The sequence below is a fragment of the Theropithecus gelada genome, chromosome 7b (genome assembly GCF_003255815.1).
Source record: "Theropithecus gelada isolate Dixy chromosome 7b, Tgel_1.0, whole genome shotgun sequence".
NCBI lineage: Eukaryota > Metazoa > Chordata > Mammalia > Primates > Cercopithecidae > Theropithecus > Theropithecus gelada.
The window spans coordinates 34944816-34972003 of NC_037675.1; the positions used below are offsets into that span (position 1 = coordinate 34944816).

The window sequence follows — 27188 nt, forward strand, 5'->3', positions numbered from 1 at the left end:
TAGAATGCTAATGTAGGAGATTGAGTTTATTCAACAAGTATTTACTGAGCCCTTACTATGTTCCAGGCACTATTTTAGGTGCTGAGAGTATATTGCATTGGTTAAAAATACACAAAATTCCTGTCTTTATTGTGCTTACACTCTAGAGAAAGGATACAAGACAATAAACATAATAAATAAGTAAATTACGTAGTGATTTAGAAGGTGGTAACTATTACCATACAACAAAATACAGCAGTCATGAGAATGAATGGTGACATATCTTATCTGGAAATTTTCCAAAACCAGAAGAGGAAAAAGTAAACTTCTATCTTGGAAGACTATATATATATATCCGTACATAACAAAGGAAAATATTTCTGGCTCTTTAATGTTCATGGGATTTTCAAGCAAGAAATTAAAGGGATTTTTAAAACATGAAAGTAGTACTGAAAACTAAGAAAAGTAGCTTTTGTAAAATACGTGCTCAATACCGAGTTATTGAGGCAATGCGATCTGTGCTTACTGCAGGAGTAGAAGCTTCCACAGTTCTAGCAAATTCCATGATTCTGGCCATACTGCCAACCACAGCGGATCTGGAGAGCCAAGTGGGCGAAGAAAGGCTGCTAGGGACAGACAAGAACTCAAATAGCTTTGAGATTTTTTTTATTTCCATTTCCTTTTTTAAAATACAGCACCCTGTTTTTTATTGTGTTAAAGGGTGAGCTCATTAAAAAGGAAAACTGAAAAAAAAAAAAAAAAAACAGGAACACCCACATTTCCAACTCCACCTCCCCTCTCAAATTGTTCAAGATGCACACATGTTTATTGTATATCAGTAGACCTAGCTCTTTCCATAGTTATCAGAGGTTAACACAAAACTACCAGGGAGATATTTTTCCTTTGATTTAAATTCAAATTCCATTCCAACAAAGCAACCAAAACAACTAATATCTAGTTTTTTAGTTTTTCTAAGAACTGAAAATGGAGAAAAAATTGTGTTGCCATCTTTATTCAGAAAGTCATTATTTTCAGCAAAATGGGGCTGAGGCAGAAAATCCAGGTTGCACGACTGGGAAAAAAGGAGTGTCTGCCCCATGGGACACTTATAAATTGTTCACTCTGACAGCAGCCCTTTCTAGAGGTATTAATGTCATTAGGTTGTGATAATTCTCCAGAAAGCCCAACAGCCCTGGATTAAGAACATCTGGAAATTGTTCAGATGACACAGATTTCTCTGTTTCCTGCTGTTAAGACTTCCATGATGCCTCTCTGTGGCATCTACCCCCTCCATTTTTTTCTTTACAAACCTCCTCCTTTCAAATCAGGAAGTATACATAAAGTGCAAGTAAGGTTCATTCCCTCGCTATGCTCCTAGGCTCTTCTCTTGACAGTCAGTATTACCGAATCTATCAGTTCAACCGCTGGCCGAGTAGGAAGTCTGCAGGAATTTCTGGAGTTAGCAAATGAGTTCATCTGGCAAAGAATATCTGAAGATCAACAGTCTTGGCAAGAAAACATGAAGTACCACACACAAGACAGGGATGTGAAGGATGCAAGAAGTAGCAGGGAGATTGTTGTCACTGAAGAGGCCATCTTTGGATCTCAAAGAATTTAAGAGAATTCAGGAACCATTACTAAAATGAACAAGGCCAGCGGATTTCAGAGCACGGTCAGTCTTCAGTGAGGGCAGATTCAGTTTTCCCTGGGTTGGGGATAGAAAGGAGAATAAAGAGGGTATGGAGTCAGCTCTGATGAGTTTTATGTCACAGATGTCACCAAAAAGCCTCCAGTAAACACTTCCCATCTTATATAAGCCTCCTAATAGAGCTCTGCAAAAGGATCCTCTCTTGACTTTGCAATGGGATCTTTCCCATATGCCTCACAGATTGTGAAGGAACTTTGGGTTTACATCCAGCATTGGCCTCTTGGGCTAATGTGTTGAGCATAAGTTGTATGAAATGTGGCCTCACTCACATATCAGAGTTAAGCAGTGGAGGCCATCTGGAAGAGAAAACAAACAGATATCCTGGGTGCAATTTGGAGACCACTTTGGTATTTGAGAGGTATACAGTCCAAATGGGCTATGGGCTAGGCAATATTATATATGTGTCCTTACCGCAGGATCTCTTAGAGCCTTAATTTAATATGCTAGTGAGCACTGTGACTCTTTAAGACAGGCATACAGTATGCAACATTTCCCACATTTCTGGGACCAGGAATTTACCAACTTGGCAGGATTTGTGTTTTAATGCAACATATTTTGGGAAATGCTGCCTTCTAATACTGGTTGGATGGGATAGAAATAGTTATATGAGTTTATATAGTTATATGAGTTATATGGGATAGGAATATGTTATATTAGGAATAGTTATATGAGCTATATGGGATAGGAATATGTTATATTCAGTTTATATTACATGAGCCCTGCTGTTATACTGAGAGTCACAGTCTCACCCAATATAATAAATTTTGCCATCATAACTGGGTTCCATTACATTTCCTTTGCAATATGCCAAAAATCATGGGCAAAATTTAATGTTACATTTGACTGGTTAACACTAATAAGAAAAAGTTAACTATTTCCCATCTATCATAAACCATCATACATTCAGTGGGCATTCTCAGGGGAAGCCCCTTGCATTGTTTCTGATTTTTCTAAGAGCCCTGAGGCCAAGGTTTCAGGATCAAACCCATCAAGATGTCATTATATATAAAGTTAGGCTGTAACAGATTGAACAGAGCATGTTTAAAAATATATAAAATTGAATAAAAGTCAAGGATTAACTTGATCAAAAGTCACAGAAAATTATCAAATACATACTAGTTAAATTCCTGAATTTCTTTTTGGCTTCTGCCCTTTCTTCAGCATCAAAGTACCAGACAGTCATAGCATATCTGTGAAAGATAAGCAGATATAAGGAAAGAGGTTTAATACTACTACTAAAAACACAAATGTCCTATAAATCTCACATTAAAACTTTTAAAGTTTTCCATATTATTGTAAGTCTACTCTAATTTTTTTTATTTTTTATTTTATTTATTTCTTTTTTTTGAGATGGAGCCTCGCTCTGTCGCCAATGCTGGAGTGCAGTGGCGCAATCTTGGCTCACTCCAAGCTCTGCCTCCCAGGTTCTCCTGCCTCAGCCTCCCGAGTAGCTGGGACTACAGGCGGCCACCACCACGCCCGGCTAATTTTTTATATTTTTAGTAGAGACGGGGTTTCACCATGTTAGCCAGGATGGTCTTGATCTCCTGACCTTGTGATCCGCCTGCCTTGGCCTCCCAAAGTGCTGGGATTACGGGCGTGAGCCGTTGCGTCCAGCCAATTTTTTTTATTTTTTTATTTTTTTATTTTTTTTGAGATGGAGTCTTACTCTGTTGCCAGGCAGAAGCACGATCTCCCAGGTTCAAGCGATTCCCCTGCCTCTGCCTCCCAAGTAGCTGGGACCACAGGTGCACGCTACCACATCGAGCTAATTTTTGTATTTTTAGTAGAGATGGGGTTTCACCATGTTGACCAGGATGGTCTCGATCTCTTGGCCTGCCCGCCTCGGCCTGCCAATTCACACATGGAATTACATGTGTGATCCACTGTGCCCGGCCTGTCTACCCTGATTTTAATTTAAAATTAACTTCTCTGGTTTTAATTCTATTTCAGTGTAATAAAATGCATAAGGAATTCCAGGTATGTGCCAGAAATTTTCTTGGGCATTAGGAATTCAAATGACCCTGTGATCAGATCTTCCTCTGTGATCTCAGGCTCAAAGTAGGGGAGACAGGTGATTTTGCAATAATGTAACAGGTAAACATGGTCTCTACAGAAAGGACTAGAAGGGAGTCATTCTGCTAAAGACTGGGAGACCCAAGTTGGTAGCGAGAATATAGAGGAGAGATGACATTTGAGTGAAGCTTTGAAAAACGACTTATGTAAATCACAGTATGTTTAAAACTCTTGGCTTGCTTTCTTTAGTTTTGGACATTGAGGCAAAATTGCAATTGAATAATAATAATGCCCCAGAGCTTTCTACTGCATCCCCCACTAATTTGCTTTATCCCATTCATTGGATAGACTGTAATGGGAGCCATTTCATACTTGGTTTTTTTTAAAGTTTCATTTTGTAATGATTGTTAGCTACTGAAATTTCTACAGCACTTGAGTTTTTTTCAAGGACTTCTCATCAACATTTGCTAATGTCTTCCCTGTAAGGCCAGTCATCATGATACTGGGGAATAACCAAAGGCTTCTGCCACAAACAACAGGGTTTAGTTACATACCCCATAAAACACAAAAGCTGACTTCAGTGGTAGAATTCGTTCCCTGCTCATCTAGAAGACATTCCAATGTGGCAGTTAATATGTAACTGGGTTTAGGGCTAAGCTGTGTGATTTCGGGAGGACACATGTGATCTTAATTTAATTAGGCTTGTCAGGGTTTAATTATCATCCTATCAAAACTCTCTCCTCCCGCCCCTGAATGCTAGTCTCAGTATAAGCTGCACTCCGTAGCCCTCCAATGCTGCCTGGTTTATTGCTTTAGACACAGACAAAGGTAAGTAAGAAGCACAATTGAGAATGAAGATTTTTATCAAGATTGTCTAAATTGGTCCTAAACAATACTAAGGTGCTCAGCTACTCTGAGAATCTTCATGTGCACATAAAGATTAATAAAACATTCAACTGTTGGACCATGGATACAGCAAGCCCAAGCCAATTTCAAACCAAGGAATAGACAAAAAGAGAAAGTCAAAACAAATTACTCTTTCTTTTCTCCAGGTTCTTTCTCTGCTTGCAACTAGTGGCTTGTAAACTCATCCAAAGTAACCAGACAGAATTCCTGATATGTGACAGCCAACATTCTCTAGGCATAGGTTTTTTTTAAAAAGGGAAAGAGAGGTAAGAGAAAGGAGGAACGGAGAGAAGAGAAAAATACTCTTGAGAAATTGGAATCCAATATGCTCACCTAATAGAAAACAACTTGTTAATAGTACTTTCAAACTGAGGTTAGCTTTGGTATGCTAAAGAATGCAAAGCCTCCCCTTTAATTTTTGTAGACTCCAAACAAGTTTGCTATCAGCTATGGGGTGTGATCAATCCCCTACATGCACAGGACACATTTAGAGAGTTCTCTGGAACTAGGGTTTATACAACGAACTCCGGAAGAGGAATCATGGCTCCGGCTATTACCTGGTTGCGTAAGAAGGCTGCACTTCGTGTGGGTTCCTGCGATCTGACCAGAAGAACAGGAGTCTGTCAAAAATGGGCTCCACATCTGCTATGAATGATTTCCCCTCTGGAAATATCCGCAGGATCCCACCATGTAGCTTAAAGACACAAAGAAGGGGGATTACTTCTTACCTCTCATGTAGTTTATCGACAACCATATTTCAGCCCCATTTAGAAACATGCCATCTGCTAACTACCACTCCAAATGCATGGTACCCCAGATTTTTACTTCAACCTCATACTTTGTACAAATTTTTTTTTTTTTTTTTTTTTTGAGATGGAGTTTCACTCTTGTTGCCCAGGCTGAAGTGCAATGGCATGATCTCGTTTCACTGCAACTCCACCTCCCTGGTTCAAGCAATTCTCTTGCCTCAGCCTCCTGAGTAGCTGGGATTACAGGCATGTGCCACTATGCCCAGCTAATTTTGTATTTTTAGTAGAGATGGGGTTTCCCCCATGTTGGTCAGGCTGGTCTCGAACCCCCGACCTCAGGTCATCCACCCACCTGGGCCTCCTAAAGTGCTGGGATTATGGGCATGAGCCACCACACCTGGCCACTTTGTACCAAATTTTATACCAAACTTGGCTAGAGATATCTCCTTATTCACCTTAAACCAAAAAAAGCATTCCCACCGCCCCCCACAGTCATAAAGCCCATGGACGTAAAACAGAGTACTCTTAGATTGAATCATACAGATTTGCTAAAATTTGAGTGTTTTTGACTTTAAAAAAATACCCAGCAATTTCACATGGTTCCATCTAACCATTAACAACTTTCTAAGAAAATCATCACAGGTAATTTCCCCTTCAATTAGAATTTACAGCTCTTCTGAATTCCCTTAACTCCTATCTGACCTCGTTAGTTGGAAGTTACATGCTCTTTATTCTGAACTCTCAGACCACCTAATCTGCACCTTTTATGACATATATCACTCTTTTCCTTGAATTACTTTTTCTTTTACATGTCAACCTATTTCATCCTACTAGAATAACATTATTCAGTGTAGAGTTCAGGCCTCACACATCAATGTTTCTTCATAATACAATGACTGACACTAGCAGGAACTCAAATATTTGTTGAATGATTGCAGACCTTCCAATTTGTCATTACCAATCTGATAACTTTATTCTCTTGTCTCTATTAGCACCTCTCAAGATTTTAAAGAAGACCTAATGGATGTATTCCAGTCATGTTACCAATGTATTCCAGAGATGTTACCAAACAGGGAGAAGAGATAGGCCTTTTCACTGGTTTCCCAAGTTTCGTTTTTCTGACTCTGGATAAAATATTATTGCTTTATGACAGCCAGTATTTGCCTAATGAACAGGAAATGGAGATGCAGAAGGTTCAAAAGCCAAATAAGCTTGAAAAGTTATCTGACTTGCCAGACTCCTAAATCATTCTTAACTTTCGGAAAGCATACAGAGTCCACACAAATGTCTGTAAGCATGGAACCAGGCTTCATATCTCCATCTATCTATAAGTTCTATAACACAAAAATAAGCCACAAAGCCTTTGGCATTCACAAACCATAGTAAGCCATGGCAAGCAGCCATCAACGAGACATATCACCCTGAGGGAGAGGACTGTGTGGGAAATCTCTCTTGGGGATGGTTTTATATCCTACAGTTCTATTTTTGTGGAACTTTCCCAATGCTGCTTCTGGGAGGGAAAAGTGTACATCTTATTCCGCATTGAGAGTCAGAGCAACTCTGATTTAAACTGAAAAAAATTAATCATTAATTCTAATATCAAATTACCTTCTCTTCATCAACCACCCTTCTCTGAGGTAGGGTTAATAATCACCCTACCTATCCCCCTCCAAATTAACTTCATTATTTTCTTCTTAACAACTTTAGTACTAATTCCACTGTCGCAGGAGGTTATGAAGTGGAAATAGAAATGTTTCATCAGTGGGAGATAGGGCAACTATGAACCCAATATAAACTCTCCTCTAAGTTATCTGAATCATTTTCCTATAGTTTTTAACCCCACACTCTACTCCCATTATTCAAGAGTACCTTGGCATCCCAATTCTTGTTCAGATAGTAGATGCAGGTGATGCAGCGACCATCACCGTTGGGGTTGTCCACATGGCGAACATAACCTGTTCCATTTCCCGGATAGCAAGCCACCATTGCCTATGGAGAAATCCCAAGAAAGCTGGTTAACAAAGCTGAGACAGACAATCTTCTCCTCCCACTGGTGAGCAGATAAGTAACACAGTCTCCTTGGGTGCTATGTGACATTTACAGGTAGTTGCTGGCTTCTTAATTTCATGTATGGTACATAAATTTGGACCCTTCTGTGCATAAGAGTAATGGCCAGGTCATACTATGGCTCTGTCCAGTAGAAAGTAGTTCAACAATATTCCCAAAGTTCTAGAACATTTTATACAGTCTTTCTTAAAGTAACCTAACTACATGCCCTATTTGCATAACCTATTTGGATGCCCTGCCTTTCTTCAATACTCCTTTTTGGAAAAGCAGTTTCTAGTTTCCCATACTAGACCTACAAAATCAGAGTCACTAGGTGTGGAGCTTAAGGATTATGACTGTTTAGCAAGTGCCCCTGAATCACTCACACTGTTTCAGAACAATGGCTAAAGGTACTTGCATACACAAAGTGACAGAACCAATCACCAAAGGAGGAAAAGGTCAGGCTTACTCAATAAAATGCTTAGGATAGAAGGAACAGAGGAAGATCAATAGGAAGCCACGCCCTAACTTGTTAACAAAGACAATACAGGGAGATTCCTTTCAGGAAAAAAGCCATGCATGTATCTTAATATGTGTTTCTTAATGCATGTCTTCTTCCTAATAATTATCAAATCAGGTGATAATCTGAAGCTCTCTTTGTCTAACTGCTACCTGTATCAATCAGGTGGAGGAATAAAGTAGAAAGCCATACCAAAAATCCTACTGAAAATTACTATTAGAGAAAACAAACCTCTAATTGTTCCATGGGAAAAACTGTAACAGAGAGTGGGGAGAGGGAAGAAGGCAAAGTATAGAAAGCCAGTTCTTTTCTTCACAGGATACTGCCATGTTTTAACAATATTTTTTATAGGGATGCAGTAGGTGCAAGGAAAATATTGGAACCAACAACATAAGATTAGAACAGGGAATTTTTTTCCTATTCTACTCACTGATGTATTCTTAGCACCTAGGACAGTGCCTGACATATAGAAGGTATCCATCTAAAATGTGATAAATAAATCAATGAACTAGTGAATGGCTCTTTCTCTAAAGAGTAAATTCACGTTTTACCAAGATCAATAGCTATTTCTGTCATTTTAAAAGACCTATCTTCAAACATACATGTAAGGATCCAGTCCATAGATTTCCTGATAAATGGCAGCATTGCTTCATCGGTAAAATGACCATTTGAGTACAGCCCCAAGCTAATGGGCTAGTGGTTCAATGAATCAACTTGAACGTGGCTGCCGAGTCACTCTCAATAGTAGCATGAAACTACTGCTCCTATGACATGGAACTAGGCATCACACACCTTGCATACTAGATCGTGCATACCAGATCGACAATAAGGCTGAATAGTAACTTGACTTCACAACAATTTTAAATCTTAAATCACCATCTCTCTCAAACTTCATATCCTCATGCAGCAAACAATCCCCATATCCTGCCTTTGAACATGAAAATGTCAATGCAATGTCATCCTTAGAGCTCAAGTTAGGCTGTTAGCTTGAGCATCTTTCAGAAGGTGAAACTGTGAGGCAACATCAGCAATAAAGGTTTAACAAATGAAGGTACCACTAAGCAAAGCATGGCTTGAGGAAGGGTGATTGGTAGCAAACAGAATTGAAGGGCCTAGCAAGAGAAGAAGAGATAAATAAAGTCACCTATAATGACTAAAGAATTACCCACCCCTGGAAGCAGCTATTAGGATTATAAGAGCCACCACAGAGCCAATAATGAAAGTCGCTTAAGCCACAAACAATTACAGGCTGGATTCACTATTATCTCACGCTCCCCCCACTGAGTGTGTCTGAAAAGAAAAAGTACGACATCAATGCTATAATCTTATATGCTGAAACAGCTCTTCTCTAAGGAAAAGGTCAGTGGTCTGGATGCCTACCATAGTTCACTCTGCAACTAACTGTGATCCCAGGCTGTCTCTTTCCTATAAAGAGGGGATTGGGTTACACATCTGTCAAAGGCCCAAGAAGATCTAAGACTTGATCTAAGCATCAACCCTTGAAAAAGCAACATCGTTCTTCAGGTCATTAAGGAGTGTTTCTCTGCCTCAGAACTCAGCTCAGATTAAAATATTGGAAAAAAAAAAAAAAAAAAGATGGATACAAACTCACAAAAGTACACCCTCTACTAAATGCTGCATCTATAAAACACACAGAGACAAAGAGCCAATTCCAGAGGACTTACTATTAGGACAAAACCCCTACATGTCAGCAAAGTATCTGCTTAAGGGAGAGGAACAGAGATAATTTTTCTGGCCAGAGTGAATATTCACCCTCTCTCCTGGTTCCAGAAACCACATGCATCAAGTTGGAAACAATGGAAGGAAATCATTTCAAGCATCAGTGGGCCAGTTGAGGCTACATTCGGCCAATTTTATCAGTGTGTTTTCTGGATGAGTGCCATAGGAGATGGGTCTTTGCTTGGGCACATTCCCAACTATTTGCTCGTCTTTGACAGGGTCTAAAACCATGAGGCTAAGGATGCACCAAGAAGCAAGCCTGACTTCAATAACTAGCCATTCACTTCTGTGCCAATTTGTGCACGGGGCAGTAACAAACTCCGGAAGCAGATCCGTCCAACTGAGTTGCTATCTAAACCTCATCAAGCCGGGGAAGGGATTTAGTGTTTAACAGAAGAGAAGTCTTCAATGCTGTATTGTTAAAAGAACGGGCCAGAACAATTTAATGATCATATAACAAACATGCCAAGCAATAAACTGACACATGTCAAGAGGATGCCTACTTTAGTACAGGCTTTTTTATTTTCTAAAACTTCCTGACTAGATTAATATTTGAAATTTACAGAAGTTTAACACTTTAGTGTCATCTCCAGCAGCCAATACAGTATAGTCCTATAGTTCTATTCTTGGATATGCTGCTAAATCCACGTGTCCCCCTACACATTTACCGTTCCGTCCACTGACATTATACAGTGTACCCACCCCACCTCCCACCATCCCCATTCCCAGAGGCCTCTCCTTAGCTCTGTAGCAATAAGAAATGAGTGGAGAGGTGAATCAGGCAGGCCCAGGCTGGCTCTAGACCAGAATATGTGCTCTAGACACGTATGCAGCCATGTCCAGACAAGAAATGTGTATGTATTCTTTGAATATATACACAGATATATAGAACCATAACAGTCAAAACCCAGTATAAAAATGTGGTCCCCAAATGCCACAGGTGGAAAAGAAAACAGTGGTTCTGGTAAGAGTTACCAGTAAGCTGACTTCATTAAAAACAAAACAAAACAAACAAACAAAAAACACCTATCTCATCAAGTCCAAAGGTAAAGTTGAAAAATAAAAGTCCAGGATTTCCATTCCAATGCCTAAACAGAATGCTCCTGAATGCCATCAACCGCAGCTTGACCGCATATAAAAGCCACTTCAAAAACAGCATCAGTGACCTCCACCATCCACTCAGCAATGCCGATCATTTTTTCAGACCCACAGGTAAGAAGGGGGTACACCCACCCTGCGGTTAGACTTACCACTTCTCTACTAACAGTTACAACATGTATTTTCATAGAAATGTATTTTAAATTGCTCATGATGTGAGACAGATTCGCTAGTATGACTCAATCTTGAACAAGTTATAATAAAGTGGCATTTTATACAAAATTTAACCTACCAAATTAAAGTATTAATTACATCTCATTTTATTTGCAAAATTTGCAATAAATGAAAATCCATTGTTTAAGATTTGTTGAGCATAGCATGATTTCAAAACTATGTGGTTAAAAAAAAAAAACAAACTATGTGGTTGAAGGAGCTTTAAACTAGTATTCTGATCTGCCGACAAATGCTAGATCCCCTCTAGCTGCCAAGCAGAAATACCAGCCAACCTCTGTGAGGATTCATTTCGAAGTAAGCAGGGTCTCGAGCAAAGCGTACTTTAAATAAAATGCAACCTAAGTACGGGAAAATCTGCATTTAACTTATTTACACCTTGGTTTATTCATCTGTGAAATGGGTTTATGAAGACTCAAGGAGATAATCCACGCAAAATGCTTAGTGCATGGCCTGGCACACAAAGTGCTTAATAAATGTTAGCTATTTTTAAAGATGATGTGTTATGTTTGTCTTCCCCTCAACTGAAGCTGTAGAATGTCTCTTCTTCAGAGATCCAATTCTACTTAAGTGTTTTGTAGTTTTGAATCCAGGACTGGCAAACTAAAATAGCTTTTGATGTTTGCCAGTAACAAATGATTGAAGCCAATCAGGTCTACATGAGTCAGAACTCTGGAGTGTGTGTTATGCCACCTACACTGAGGGGACTTGCTGTTACTTTCAAAGAGCGCAAATCTTCCGATTTTATGAGAGTAGCAGGTGATCAGATTTTTATGTAAACTCTCCTGAATATTGTTGATCCCAACTTTTTAATCAGGGCTATAAATACATATATATAAAATATATACACATATATAAATACATATACATATACATATATATCAGGCTATATTTTGAGATCACTGTGTGAGGCCTTCCAAGAAGTGAAGCTACTTTGAGACAGCTGCTGAGTGGGCACCTTCCCCATCTGTCTCCACCAGACTCAAACACATCCTGTCCAAAGACAATGCCTCATCCTTAATGCCATCCACATTCCAATTGCATCCTCATACCTCGCTCCATCAAGTCCTTCCCCCATGTCCACCCAGTACAGAGCAACAGAGACCCAGGATCCTTCCCTTCTTCACCATAAGGTACGACGACACAGACAACTAGATGTGTAAAGAGTTGGGGGCTGGGCGCAGTAATCCCTGCACTTTGGGAGGCCAAGGTGTGTGGATCACAATGTCAGGAGTTCAAGACCAGCCTGACCAACATGGTGAAACCCTGTCTCTACTAAAAATACAAAAATTAGCCGGGCATGGTGGGGCGCACCTGTAATCCCAGCTACTCAGGAGGCTGAGGCAGGAGAATCACTTGAACCTGGGAGGCGGAGGTTGCAGTGAGCCGAGATCGCACCACTGCACTCCTACCTGGGTGACAGAGCGAGACTCTGTCTCAAAAAATATAAATAAGTAAATAAATAAATAAGAGTTGGGAAGAAATACATGAGACCATGCACCTTCTTTTGCTTGGTAAAACAGCCAAGCAACTCATCACAATGTAGAATGCGATAGCTGAGGTTTCTGGCCAGAAATGGGTCTCATTTATATTCGGGTGACAACAGCCTAGGTGACAAACTTGCCAATGTTTTTAGTCAGCTGTGGGTAGAGGAGCTAAAGGCTGCACTTCCAGGGCTATTTTTCTGGGGGGTTTATGTTCAGCACATATTTTAACACACACCTTCACTGCAGCCAGTGAGCAGGGCATCCCCATGATCACATACTTTAGGTCCTGCCTTCATCAAGGCACCCTGCTGCAGTAGGGGCCCCATTTGGTAATTCATCTGAGGGAGAAGAAAGGGGATTAGTAACTGGAACAAAGGCACTATATGTGCTAGTGACAGCTCTAAAACTGAAATTCTCCTATTTAAAAAGAAAGAAAAACCGAAAAACCCTTTAGGTATTCAAACTGCTATATGCAGGCATACTGGAGGAAAGGCTGGAGTGAGAAAAAAAAACCTGAAAGAGACATGCTCTTTACAAGTTTTATTAAAAAAAAAAAAAATCTAAAGACAAATTAAGCCAAAATGTCCAATTCCATTATTTTCCACTTGGCTCTGACAAGCAGTAAGAGAAAAGAACTCAAAAAATTATTTGCCACTTAAATCTGGAGGACATGAAGAGCAAACTGGAATTACTACTTTAGCCTTCTATCATCTCCCTTGTCCAGGGATATGTGATCTTCAAGGACATTTTGTGGGATCTACTCTTGTCAAATAAATTAAATTCCTACAGAACAATGTTCGCAGGGCCTCTTTACAAGACGATGGCAACTATGCAAAGCTTTCTCCAAGTTTTAAGAAAATGTCACTGACACAAAGTTCACATTTGCTGCCAGTTGGATTTATCCTTTATACAGAATTGGACAAAAAAGGTCTCAATGTGATGATGAAGCAGTGCTAACTAGTAAGTATTAAAAGTGCTTTAGAATTTTTATGCATTCAAACTTCACCTAGACAGGCATGAAGAAAATAGTTGTAGCTAACGTGAGCTCTTAGAAAGGTAGGAAATTTTGTGTAAACTGTCATCAGTTATCTTGGCATCTTGCTGGTTATCTTTGTTGTTGGTTAAGAGCAAGCCTAGCTATTCTATTTCCTGATTTCCAGTGCCTCTAGTTACAGACTGATTTAACGAAATGAGGGGGAAAGAGAAAATACACTTTTGGTGGGCCATAACACAAGCCATGTCCAGCCACCATGTTCACCTTCCCAAAGCTTCACCATCTCACCAGACCATTTGGAAGATTCAGAATACCAGACAAATCTCTGTCAGGTAGGTAATCCTTTCAATACACCCCAAATTATTCATGAAAATATTTTTTACTACTCTATTTCCACAATGCAGACTACTTCTGCCTTCCTCATTTGTCCTAAATCCACACTAAAAATAATTCCTCTCGCAGAACCTACTTACCCAGAACACTACACATGACCTCCCTCCCAAGGTAGAATAACAGTCATCATACACCTACACCTGAATTTTCTAATACTGTAGAAACTTCAGAACTTCTGAAAATAAAAAATAAGAAGTAATAACCAACTCTTGGTTGCTTTAGTGAAGTGGGTCTGCCCACGCCCTCCTGGTCAGGCGAGAGCACCGTGCCTGAATAGCAGACAATTTACCATCTTCACTTTAAAACCTGTCCTCAGATGAACTTGGTCCTAGCTTCAGGATCATTAACTACCCAGAGACTGGAAGCATCCATCTAGTTCTCCTGGGTCAGTGATGATCGTTCTACCAGGCACAATAGCCCTTTGAGATTCTTACACTAAAAGGATGTAAGAAATATGCATGCACACATAGAAGTCTGCACAAAAGTCCAGGGGGTTCTAAGGCCTCTAAAGTTGAACTGTGCTGGATGAGATTCTATTCCAGGAGATCCCGCACTTCATGCACGACCTTCTGAGTGAATCACCCTCCCCCAAGAAGCCACTGAAAGGCTCAGAGACCAGGCTAAGAGACTATTGTCATTCCTTTCTGCATTGTGGTTAATTCTTCTCCTTGGAGGGGATTCAGCCAGAGCCCATGCAATTAGGCACAGTAAACAGGCCCGGCGACATCGCCATATTAATACAGGGTGTTTGGGTTTGGGCAGGCCGCCCTTCCCGTGGAGGACTGGCTCTAAGCCAGCAGGGTGATGGCTGAGTGACAGGGCTACGTGCGCTGCGTGAGGGTGGCAGCCAGCCCACACCCGAGCACACCGCCAGGCAGCCTAAGCTGGGAACGGACATTGGGAACCATCCCCCTCCCCCATCGCTACCCCAGTCACCAGAGAAATGTTTTCAACCAGGCTTCCTCACAATTATAAAATCAGCAAAGGTCAGTCCAGCCCAGGGATAAGGACATCGAGACGCATTTAACCATTTCCTTTCTGCTGCCTTTCCCCAAATATTAACAGCTGCTGTTTCCTGAGAATTCATGTAGCCTGGTGGCATTTTGCACATACCTTGTTTAATTTCCTGGTTACTGGGAAGGTGAGCAGCAGTGTGTGCCCTGAGTCACACTGCTCACAAGTCCTTGGTTGAAGTCATTAACCCTAGAAGTTACCCTATGGACCTAGAAGTTATCACAGGTTATTTCTTTAGAGAAACATAATATTCAACTTGATATGAGAAAACAGCCTTATCAGAACAATAAAACATCACCTATGGCTCTCTAAAGGCTTTGAGCATAACAGAGACAAGGAATACTTGTGACTGCAGGCCCATCGGAGAATGGAGTATTTGAAATTTTCATCTGAACTTAATCCTAAAATACTTAAAGAATCCATAACTCAAAATAATTGGTAAGACAAGACTTTATTAATGGATAATATACCAAAAAATGAAGTTACCAATCAAAACATCATGAAAAATGCCTTGAAACAATCATCTTAAAACAGGAGAAACCTACATATGCATTTCGGCACTTGGAAAAACAGATCTGCTGAATGAAAAAAAGGACACACAGCAAGTCGGCGTAGATTAGAACTCATGAAATTCAGTGGCTATATTTATTTACTAAACAAACATTTGTATAGAGTTTACTATGTGCCCGACACTGTTCTGTGTGCTTCACAAATCGGACCCTCCTTCACACTTCCTAACAACCGCATGAGGTAGGAACATTATCTCCATTTTACAGATGAGGAAATGGAGGCACAGACAGCTTGGGTAAGTTGCCTTTTTGAACCCAGTCGGTCTGGCTGAAGAGTGCGAGGTCTTAAGTCATGCTTTACCAACTCAGTTTATCTAATGTCTAACATTGGCAAATTCACCCCCACCTCATTTTTGAGGGAACTAAGATCTTTGGTTCTACTTGAAATATTTGACCCCATCTACCTCATCCTTGCCTATCACCCTTCCGGAGTGACAGAAAAATCACAAAATACAAAAAATTGCAAGAATATTTTTTAAAAGAGTATGCTTGGTATTCAGTCTGTAAACTCAAAGGTCCAAAGGGGGAATTTTAACAAAGGCAAGAGGCCAAGAAAATTGACACTTGTACAAGTTGTCTTGTCTTTGCTTTGGTTATTCCCAGTGCAGGTCAACCTCAAGCCCACCAAAAACTCTCTGTAGCCCCTGCAGGGCCCACATGGGTCTCAAATGCAGTTGTCTTGCCAAAGGCCAGACATTCACCTCCGTTCACCATAACAGGAGGGAATTGGTTCCAAAATTTGCTTCAATTCTGGTTCTGGAAAATTAAATATATTGGTACAAATAATAGGCTATAAATGTGTGTGTTTCAACACGTAGATTTTTCTCAAAGATTTCCCAAGTGAACTAAAAATCTGTTTTTTGGTTTTTAGTTTTAGCAATAAATAATCTAAAGTCTGATCAACTGACGTCTGACTTTCTTGTTAACAAGGAAACTGTAGGAAGATACGCCACCGTCCCTATCTAATCTCTTCTTAATGCATTAACTTTACTCAATGGTTCTCAAACTTTAGCATGTATGAGATCAGCTGGAGAACGTGTGAATTTCCAACTCAGGAGGTTTGGGGAGAAGCTGAAGCATTTGACTTTGCTGCATGTTTCCAGATAATGGTGATGCTTCTTATCCAGGGACCACAGAGAACAACGGCCGTATATGGCAAAGTCAAGAGTTTTTGTGCAGTGCCTCACCCTAAATGATAAAGGTAAAGAGGAATTAGTCAACTGCACTAATTAATTTGGGGAGCTGAAAGTGGGTGGGTAGAGCAGTAATGAGGAGAATGACTCTGGCAGTTTCTGGCACCAGCTTTGCAGTGTCATTCCTGAAGCTGGCAGGAAACTTTCCAATTGTAACTTTCTAGCATTGCTGTTTTGTGTGGGCCTCTGCCTCTGAGGATTACTGTCATATCAGCGCTGGGGTTGAATGTTGGTGCGAGTCTACTCTCTCCAGGAATCAAATAAGAGGCACTGAAAGCAACTATTTTCCTTCTCAAATGGAAATGTCATCTCAATTTTAATGCCTTATAATCCTAGAGGTAGACATACAGTATTATTGTGCCTATGTCACAGATGATGAAAGTGGGCTCAGAGAACTGACTTGCCCAAGACCATAGGAAGACGAAATAAAATCTGAAGTGTCCATCCTAGTGTCAAGTGGTAGGTGCTGACCAAATTTAAGTTCAAAAATGAAAACAAATATCTAACTCAACCATAAAGAAGTAGAAATGGAAGACCATGAAACTTGCCAGGGGCTGAGCTAGGACCAGAACCTGGGGTCCTAAGCCTCATGACCCTGGCATCTCTGAGCCAGACCTGTAGGTATGAGCTGCCAGGATCCAGGTGTGACTCAGGTATTTCTAGGGTGAAGCCTAGGATTTCGAAACTGAGGGAAAAAAAACTTAACAAAGCTAAGCTCCTCCTTTGAGATGGTCTCACATAACATGTCACTCTAATAAAATATTTAAATACTTAGGCATCAAATTAGAGACCGAGCTGCAGCCACCCATCTTCCCCCATCATTTCCCCCCACCCCCCCAAAAAAAATTCTAGCTTTTTTTTTAACACTCAAATATCCATCAAAATCAAAGTTCCTTCTGAAGATGAAATTAAGCCAACAAGCACCTATGAAGTATAAGGGACTGTTCTAGGCACTAAAAGTAGATACAAAGCGTAACAGTCTCTGCATTCAGGGAATTTCTGAGCACACGGTGGGCAGCATAAACAGCCCAACAAACCCAGGAACTGCGCAGCCTGGATTGAGCCAGCAGAGTTCTGGGGAGCAGAAGGGAAGACTTCAGGGAACAGGTACTAGAAGGCGGTAGAGATGGATTTTTGATGAGTGGGAGACAATGGGGAAGCTCATTATGCCTGGCAAGTTAGTTTCTGGCATTTCAGGGACTGGGAGGAAAGGAAGGCAGTGGTGGGAAAGTAAGTGTAGAAAGGTCAGATGTGGTCAGATATAGAGGGCTGTCAACGCTGGCTAAGTTTACAGTCTTTACAGTGTTGTACAGTAGATAATGAAGAAAGAACATGATTGGATTTTTGGATTATTTTGTTTTAAGCACGGAGACGACATGATTAGAATTGGGTTTGGGACTACTACACTCTAGCTAAAGTACATAAAATGGATTACAGGGAGAACAAGAACCAACGGCAAGTGATTTATGGTTACAGCAAGTTACTTTTAAAAAAATTCCCCACTCAAGGATTTTTCTACTAAGAAAGGGATGAAAATTTAGTTTAAAAAAAAAGACAACTTGAGGTTCTGTAGTGAACCTAAAAAGCAAAACTAAACAAAACAAGCACAATAGGCCCTTCACGAGCAATACTGCATGTTCTTGCCTGAGTCTTCAATATTTTGTGTTTAAAAGGGGTTTTGTTGGCCTGGCCTGGTGGCTCACACCTGTAGTTTCAGCACTTTGGGAGGCCTGGGCAACATGGCAAAACCCCATCTCTATAAAAATAAGTAAAAGGGGTTTTATTTATTCCACTCCAGTCATTCAGTTTAACCTGCAAAACAATATGAACATTAAAGAAGTCATTTCCCTTCCCAAAAAAAGGACTCATCAGTCATGTGGGTGGCATTGAGATTTCTGAATGATGGTCCCTCAGGTATGACCAGATAGATGAGTAGAAATGAGAGGGAAGCTAGAGGGAGGGCATGGGCTGAATCTTTGTTCTCAGTGTCCGGAGAACACACAGCAAGCTCCTTAAGATGTACAAACTGTCCCAAACAGTATATCCTTACAGCTTCCAAGCAATGCTCAAATGCAATTATCCTGACAACTTCAAAACAACTTCAGGTTCTCATATTAGAATAAAAAAGAGATGTTACTGACACCTGGAATTGAGTTTTTCATTTTGTCTTCTTCCCACTGACAAAGAATTGAGGTTACTATCATATTATTTGATTCTTTATATTCTGGAATTATTTTTGTATAGCAACAGTAAGTATTTTGGCCTCATTTTGGAAAGAAAAAATAATGTTTAATATGAGATAGGCACATGTACTCCAGAACTTGAGAATCATTGTACCTTCTAAAGAATCAAAAATTAGCTTGATCTAATAAGGCGGTATTGACACTGTACTGAACACGGAGAACACTAAGTAACAAGGTACCAAATGAATCCAATACAAGATCTGAAAGCCTGCATTATACACCAGCAAACCCAGGGTCTGTAAGGCTGGGATTGTGTTGGGACCAGGGCAGGAAAACATGTAGTCACTACAGACTCACCAAAAACAGGGACAGAAACTCACTCACAAATCAATATCGAAACAAGATGCAAAATTAAAGCAAGTGTCATACTGGTTTAAGATGGAAATAATCGAGAGAAAGGGGGTACAAATTCTATGTATAATTAACCAAGACAACTAATCTTGCTTGGCAAACAGACACATAGCACGGAATCTGGGCCAAATCAACGGCTCCTGGCAAGCTGCCAAAGCTGAACTCCTTAGTCTGGCATCATAAAATGATTTGTCTGTTGTATTTACAATTCCAGTGCCTCTGGATTCAGCTACCCGCTGGGCACCCCTGGCAGATGCCCAGCAAAATACATCTGAACTATCATTACTGTCAGAACATGTGCATTTGACAAACACTAGAGAAAAGCGACACCCGTTTCTTAGAGCAATATTAGTTAACAGCTACAAAGTGCTGCTACCAAGGAATTGTCGAGTCTGTTGCCGTAATAATTAACAAAAAATTAATAACCTTCTCCATAATGGTAACCTGCAAGCTACTCCTTGGTCTTCAGTGGGCACAGATCAAAATGTAATTTAATTTACCTACGACTGCAAAGTTGGGTCAAAAGCAGAGGCCTTGCCAAACCAAACGTGGCCCGCAGGTGAGCAACCTTCCCAGCTTTATCCTGAAATACACAATATGCTGGGGGTGCTTAAACTCTGCTCATCAGAGGTTGGGTAGAACTGCACCCTGACCTTTAAGCTTCCTCAGAGAAGTCTTTCACACATGGTGTGTTCTTGGGATAGGGTCATAAAATGGAGGGCTGTTTGTTACTTATGAAGTTACAAGTTTTTCCAGCCAGATTCAGGAATCAGGAAAAATTTTACCAGTTTTGCTTGAGCTGAAACAGAAAGGTTAGAAAGGGAAATAATTCATGATACTCCAAAGCCTAATGCAGAGACAGGCTTGCATAAACTCCACCTAAGGGTGTTTATCGATTTGCAGTCAGAATTATATTTAAAATTCCCAAATAAAATGGTGATGCCACTGAATTAACCTACTGACCCTGGGCCCAGTCTATCTGACTCATGGACCAACCCCAGCCAGTGTAGCCCCTTCTCTATTTTTTTTTTAATTATTATTATTATTATTTTTTATTTTTTTTTTTTTGAGACAGAGTCTCGCTCTGTCACAGAGGCTGGAGTGCAATGGTGCAATCTTGGCTCACTGCAAGCTCCACCTCCCGGGTTCAAGCACTCCTCCTGCCTCAGTCTCCTGAGTAGCTGAGATTACAGGCACAAACCACCATGCCTGGCTAGTTTTTGTATTTTTAGTAGAAATGGGGTTTCACCACATTGGTCAGGCTGGTCTGGAACTCCTGACCTCGTGATCTGCCCGCCTTGACCTCCCAAAGTGCTGGGATTACAGACATAAGCCACCACACCGGGCCACCCCTTCTCTATTAAAGTACCTTTTACCCATCCCTTCCCAAGGACCTGCTCGAGATATCATCTCTCCAAATATGAAAACAACGGCTGAATGACTGAGACATTGGATAGATGTGATTTCTAATATCTCTCTAGCCCTAAAAACCCATATTATTAACGTCCTGTATAGTTTTGATCACTTGTTCTGGTTGCTTCATTTTAAGTTAACAGAGAAATTGGAGAAAACCCAAAGAAAAACAATGACTAATGAGTGTAAACGTGCACTTTCTAACCAGAAAAAGAGAAAGAGTTGGTGACAACCACTGCACCCTACACTCAACTCTCAGCTTAGTTCTTCAGGTGGTTTTATAATCACTCGGCACCTCCCTTCCCCCATCCACGGACAGGTCTCCCGCAGTGCACAGCACTGAGTCATCTGGGAATGAATTAAATCGATATCCCTGATTATCCACTTCACTGAAGCAGATAAGGTTATAGTGAAGTGGCCAGTGGCCCAAAATTGAGCAAAAGAAATTACAAATTAAACACACACACCCCCCTGCCTTCTTTGTTTCCAATTGTCATTCACAAAGTAGACAAAAAACCCCATGAAAACTTGCCCATTGGAGAGACTTGTTTCACTGTCAGTGGGGCTGTATTCTGTAAATTACTGTGGAGTAATTTCCTTCCTCCAGGAGCTAAGTTATTTTTAATACAAAAGCTTTTATAGGAATCCCTTACATCCTTACAGAAAGATGATCCAGAGCTTCAAACTCAACACTCCTTCTCCCCAAAATACCTTATTCACAGATAGATTTTTAAGATTCTAATTGCAGAGATACCATTTATGGTATCCAGCTCTCCAACTCTGTGCTCTAAAAACTCTAACTCTCATGGGCCCTGGCAACCATCTTTGTGACACATGGTTTCCACATGCCTCCCACCGTGCCTGACTATGGCTGATAGGTCCCTTGAGCCAAGGTGAGACAATCAGACTTGCTCCCAGGCAATGAAAATAGGGATTCGGGAATGTTACTCAAGTCTCTGCTCATCTGGAACTAAAGGCTGAGGTGGCCATTGTGGGGCAGCCATCTTGAGCCCATGTGCATGGGAGGGCAGCAAAAGCTGGATTGAAACGAGGGGGAAATGAAGAGCAAAAGCAGGGAAGCAAAGATGGAGGTCATGAGGCTTCTGAGAAAAGAACACACCAGCTGTCCTGGATGTTAAGGACTTTCTGGTTCCTAGTTCATACCTCTAAGCTTGTGAGAACCCTGGCTGCATTTCTTGCACTTGGGTCCTGAGAGATCACTTCATAGTACAGTATCTCATTTTTCCCTTAAAGTAGCTTGCAACCATGATAAGCTCCATTAAATAATGTATATTCCTGACCTCACATGAGAAGGGTGGGCCAAAACTGTTATTGCTCAACAGCAAGGAATAAACACACCACCTTGCAACACATCTTCTTTTATTCATAAATGTTTTGCTGTTTCATCATTCCTCTTTATTGTTTCCAGGGGAGGACCAATCTGTCTGTTCACAATGCAGTCCTTACAATGTCATCTTCCAGAGCTAGTCTGGTCAGGAATCCTACAAACAAACCCTATCAATAAATGTTTTCCTAAAAATAACAGTAGGGGCAGGGCGCGGTGGCTCACACCTGTAATCCCAGCATGATGGGAGGCACCAAGGCGGGCGGATCACCTGAGGTCGGGAGTTAGAGAACAGCCTGACCAACATGGTGAAACCCCATCTCTACTAAAAATACAAAATTAGCCGGGCGTAGTGGTACACGCCTGTAATCCCAGCTACTCAGGAGGCTGAGGCAGGAGAATCGCTTGAACCTGGGAGGCGGAGGTTACGGTGGGCCAAGATTGCACCATTGGACTCCAACATGTGCAACAGGAGCAAAACTCTGTCTCAAAAAATAAATAAAAATAACAGTAGGAAAACATCAGCACAGTACTCCATTTTCTCTTCAGATGTACTCAACTGACCCACTTCAGTGTTTGAGGGTTTTCTTAAGCCTGAGAATTAGTCAAGTGTGAATGAGATGATCCTACAATTCGAAGTATACGAAAGTATAAATTCGTTCATCATTGCACTATCACCCTGCACAGTTCACACAGGGTGAACACTCCATAAACATTTGCTGAATAAATGAAAAGTCAGAAGTAGGAGAGAATAAAAGGAAAGAACACAGCCTCTGGATTTAGACAAATCTAGGTTAGGATCCCAAATTTCCCCTCTGGAGACTTAAAACACTGATGAAGGCTCAGAATGCTGCTAAAAATTTCATATACATCATCTTATTGAATGCTTCTTCCCCCAGCAGCTTTAAGGCATTATTTCCCCTCATTTTACACCTGGTGTAAACCAAGCAACTTGCCTAAAGCCACAAGGTTAGTAACACTGAGCCTAAGCTGGTAGCCCCCACTTAAACTGTTTCTTACCACTGACTTTGAAACTTTGGGCAAAGTATTTAATCACTCAATGTGTTTAAGACTGTGTTTCTGAAGATTAAGCAAGATAGCATCTGTAAAGTGCTTAGCACAGTGCCAGACAATACAAACTGCTCAATAAAAGGTAGTTCTTATTATTAGTGTCACTAACTAGTGAGTCTACAGTGAACTGTTTGAAGCAGAAGGACTTTTGGTTCTAAAAATTATACATTCTCTGGAAAACAGCCATTTTTCAAGATCTAGGCAGCCAAGAAAAAGGAGCAAAATATGACCAATATTTATCTTGGATATGGTCTAAAACCTCCAAAAGGGAGTAGCAGATAAATCCATTGCTAGCCTGAAAGCAATGATCACGCGTGAAGTTAGGGGGCACCATACTGCTGTACATTACAGCAACCACTTCCCAAGGGGTCTTCAACACCCTTGGAATTTTCTCCAGCAAAGACGAGGTACATAAATTCTGACCATTAACCACTTTCTTGGCAGGAAGCGGAACCATCTAATATTTCTTTCTATATTCTTCCACAATTTCAATTTTAGGTACAGTGCGTCTTTCTGTTTTACTCCCAATGCCTTTGCTATTGCTTCATTGAGATAAAGGACAATATTATATTATCCAATGACCTTTCGAAGTCCAGCAAAGAACCAAAAAAAAAAACCCAAATTTAGGTAAGTGTATGAATAAGCAAAACCTCAAATAATTTTAAGTAGCTAAAAAACAATTGTTCTAAAATAAATGTACATATTGGCAATTGTTGAAATTGGGTGATGGGGGCTTATTAGCCTCTTATATTTATGTGTGTTTGAAAATAACCTTAATTAAAACTTAAAAATAAAGTTAAAGATCAAGCACAGTGGCTCACACCTGTAATCCCAGAACTTTGGGAGGCTGAGGCGGGCAGATCATGAGGTCAAGAGATCGAGACTAGCCTGGCCAACATGGTGAAACCCCATCTCTACTAAAAATACAAAAACTAGCTGGGTGTGGTGGCCTTCCTGTAGTTGCAGCTATGCGGGAGTCTGAGGCAGGAGAATCGCTTGAACCCAGGAGGCGGAGGTTGCGGTGAGCCAAGATCACGCCACTGCACAACATCCTTGGGATAGAGCAAGACTCTGTCTCAAAAAATAATAATAATAAATAAATTTAAAACTTTAGTTTTTCTTGAAAACGTGTGAAGGATGCACCAGCAAACTGGGTCTCTGTCACTGCTCTGGAAAGCAGCACAAAATAAGGAGCTCAGTTGAGGGATAAAAAGTGAGTGAAGAAAAAGAAGGAATAAATTAAGGTGAAACCAAAATAAATCATGTAGAAACGGAAAGTGTTTATATGATGACTTTAATAATGAACTTCAAACAAGAAACCCAAGACCACAAGACATCACTAAGGAGACTTCTGTATACAAGCAAAGCACACTTAAAAAACATTTAGCTACACTAATTGTTTGCTCAAGCCTGGTTTGCATTTGGTTCTAATTGGCCAGGGAATATTCCAATCGAAAGGTGATTTATCTAAAGGGCAGGGAGCTTTGTGACAAACCAGCCAAAGTAAACCTGGAAATCTGGGGGTGGGACAGGATAAATTTTCTTTTCAACTCATGATCACCTTCTGACAGGGTCACCTGAAAAGTTTTTCATTCCACCCAAAAGATAACCTAAAATTGATGAATCATATCTACAAGATCTTTCCCTTACCCTTACACAGTGTTTTTCATTCCACTTGAGTTAAATTCTAGTCTGAAATCCTATCCCTATCCATTAAGTCAAAGCTAAATAAAAATATTTAACTTTCAATGTCAGTGGCCTCTTTCTATACCAATTAATTCTGACGTCCCTCAGAGCAAATTCAGCTCCTAGGATGGCGAAGAAAAATTCCTAATACCTGAGTTTACAAGAGACATTCAAAAACCCGATAAGAAGCCGTCTGCTCTTCAGGTAAAACTACCAGCACCTCAGCAACACTGAAGCTGACCCTTCCCCTCCCCCGCCCCACCCCCACCACAGAAGACAGCAAGGTCATTTAATGCAAAAACCAAACTAGTCAAAGACAAATGACTAGTCCACCACCAACACAATGGAAGAAGAGTGAAGAAACACTTTAACATCAATCTTCTACAGAGTTCCGCTAACATAATTTTTTTCCCCAAAGTAAAATTTAGAAAGCAGAATCTTCTAAGATTTACTTTACTTGGGTGCACTAATAACGATGCTTTCAGATACTCTATTCATGGCCTCTTGGCTTGGAAGTTGTACAACAAACTATGACTCCCCACTGCACTCATCCATCTCCACCCCTTCACTCCCACACGTTTCCAATTCTCACCACTTAGCCTTTATTCAGAGTGTTCCTCTCCGTGTACTAGAGAGAGGAGAGAACAATGGTCTGTTTTGAGACAGGATCAGTCTTGAGACTGATTTGAGAAATACTATATTTATTGTCAAAGAGTGGTACATAGGTGTCAGAGAGTGGTACCTCTCATGCCATGGTATACTCTGCTTCGCTGTTTCAGTAAAAGTTTTCCATAGTTCTGAATGTCCCTTGACCACACCATAAGACAAGCGCAAGTCACTCAGAATTGCCACTGGAAAACTGGCTCAACTATCATTTGAGGAAAGACTGAGAAAGCCTATCCCAAAGTAATGTACATGCACCAACATCGCGGTACCTACATGTTCCCGTTTTCCTGCCAATCTACCTGTGTTTCCAAGATAAATTACCACCCAGGGAGTCACTTCCTGCTATGTGAACAAAAACACTGTTTCTTTCCGGAGGTGCTTGACTACTCTCTCGTGAGCACTTAACTGGTTGTTTTGAGTGGACTTTGTTGTCAATTGATAGTTAGGAAAAGGAAGGTGGTGGTGTAGGGCTAAGCACCAGGAGAGAATTTTCGGTCAAGAAGATGGTCTAACAATGTGCTGGGTCCCAGAGGGCAGAAGCAGCATTCAGAAGTAGCGTTTTACCCTTTCACACCTGCCCAACTCCACAAACCAACTGCCACATGGCGAAATCACAACTGCCTCCAGAATTCTGAGTGCTTTTGTAGAAATCTCTTCTGACCACAATGAAGGGCAGTATTAGGTGGCCTTAAAGTAGGTATTTAAGATCATAAGGACACCTGTGTCTCAGATGATACACAGTGTTTCTAATACCCTTTCCCTCCTTTGGATCTTTGAGAACCTCTTGTCTTAAAAGCGGACCAAAGCCACAGCTTGTCTGGCTTTTGTCACCCACAAGAGCCAATATTTCAAAGTCAACAGAAGGTCATCATCATGATTCACCTGAGCCCCTTAACGTGGACTTTCGCTCAGAGGAGCTGGGGCGAGGGGTGGGGTGAAGCAGCAAGTAGAGACAAACCAGGCTGACTTCTTGGTTAAAAAACAAAGTTCGCTTGCAGCCCTGGGAAGGCGACAGACAACGGACTCCGAGTGCCTCCCGTCCCCGCGGGGGCAGCTGCGGCAGGGCGCCGAGCGCGTCCTACCTTAGACCTCTCCTTGACGTAGTAGTTGCCCAGCCGGCTCCCGCAGTAAAGGACCAGCCTGTCGATGAGGGACAAGAGGAAGCTGATGGCCTCGCAGCCCTCCTCGTTGCCCCCGATCCACGTGATCTGGTCTCCCCGCAGGTGTCGCTTGGAGACGCCGGCGCGCGGCCCCGCCAGCTGGCCGTCCCGCAGGGCCCCGGTGCAGTGCAGCTGCTTGACGCGCTCCAGGACGCAGTCGCCCACCACCTCGCCCAGGAAGTTGTCCAGGTAGCAGAAGCCCACCTCGTGCAGACAGGGCACGATGTACTCCAGGGCAATTTTCTCCAGGTCCAGCCTCATGATGTGTCCCAGGGGCATCTCGCCCGCAGAATCGAGGTCCGGGATCCCCAGCGTGCAACCAGACAGGGAACGATCTACACGAGCGCGAAGCCGAGGCACGGGGAGAGTGGCCCAGGGTTCAGAAACCTGCGGCTGCCACGGTCCCCGAGCCGCTGCAGCGCCAGGGACAAGGGAAAGTTGCTCGCAACTCTCAGAAGAAGGGATCCGCGTTCGGGAACCAGCGGGAGTGGTGCAGGGCTCCACGACCTGTTTCCGGACTGGCCCGGCGAGCAGCGCGGCGCCAGGAGTCGGAGGGCGCCTTTTGGAGATAGGAAGCCACCACTGCCGCGACTGCGGCCAGACTCCGGGA

General features: G+C 41.5%; 1 protein-coding gene across 2 annotated transcripts; it reads right to left on the reverse strand.

Annotated features, from left to right (window-relative positions):
* Window positions 1-27188, reverse strand: EGLN3 (egl-9 family hypoxia inducible factor 3). 2 transcript variants are annotated; one of them, XM_025392938.1, is made up of 5 exons: window positions 26501-27188; window positions 7228-7347; window positions 5167-5303; window positions 2804-2877; window positions 1-1684 (listed from the first exon to the last, which is right to left on the reverse strand). In XM_025392938.1, the coding sequence occupies exons 1-5, from the start codon at window positions 26855-26857 to the stop codon at window positions 1653-1655; spliced, it is 720 nt and encodes a 239-aa protein (XP_025248723.1). In that variant the 5' UTR covers window positions 26858-27188; the 3' UTR covers window positions 1-1652. The 2 variants fall into 2 exon arrangements, with proteins under 2 accessions (XP_025248723.1, XP_025248724.1); XM_025392939.1 differs by having other exon boundaries at window positions 26783-26925.

Bases quoted from the DNA above. Each gene is read 5' to 3' on its own strand.
- EGLN3 (XM_025392938.1), bottom strand. From the start codon at position 26,857: ATGCCCCTGGGACACATCATGAGGCTGGACCTGGAGAAAATTGCCCTG. The intron at 7,348-26,500 runs GTAGGACGCGCT...ATTTCTCCATAG, and splicing joins ACGTCAAGGAGAGGTCTAAG to GCAATGGTGGCTTGCTATCC. The intron at 2,878-5,166 runs GTAATAGCCGGA...TATCTTTCACAG, and splicing joins CAGCCTTCTTACGCAACCAG to ATATGCTATGACTGTCTGGT.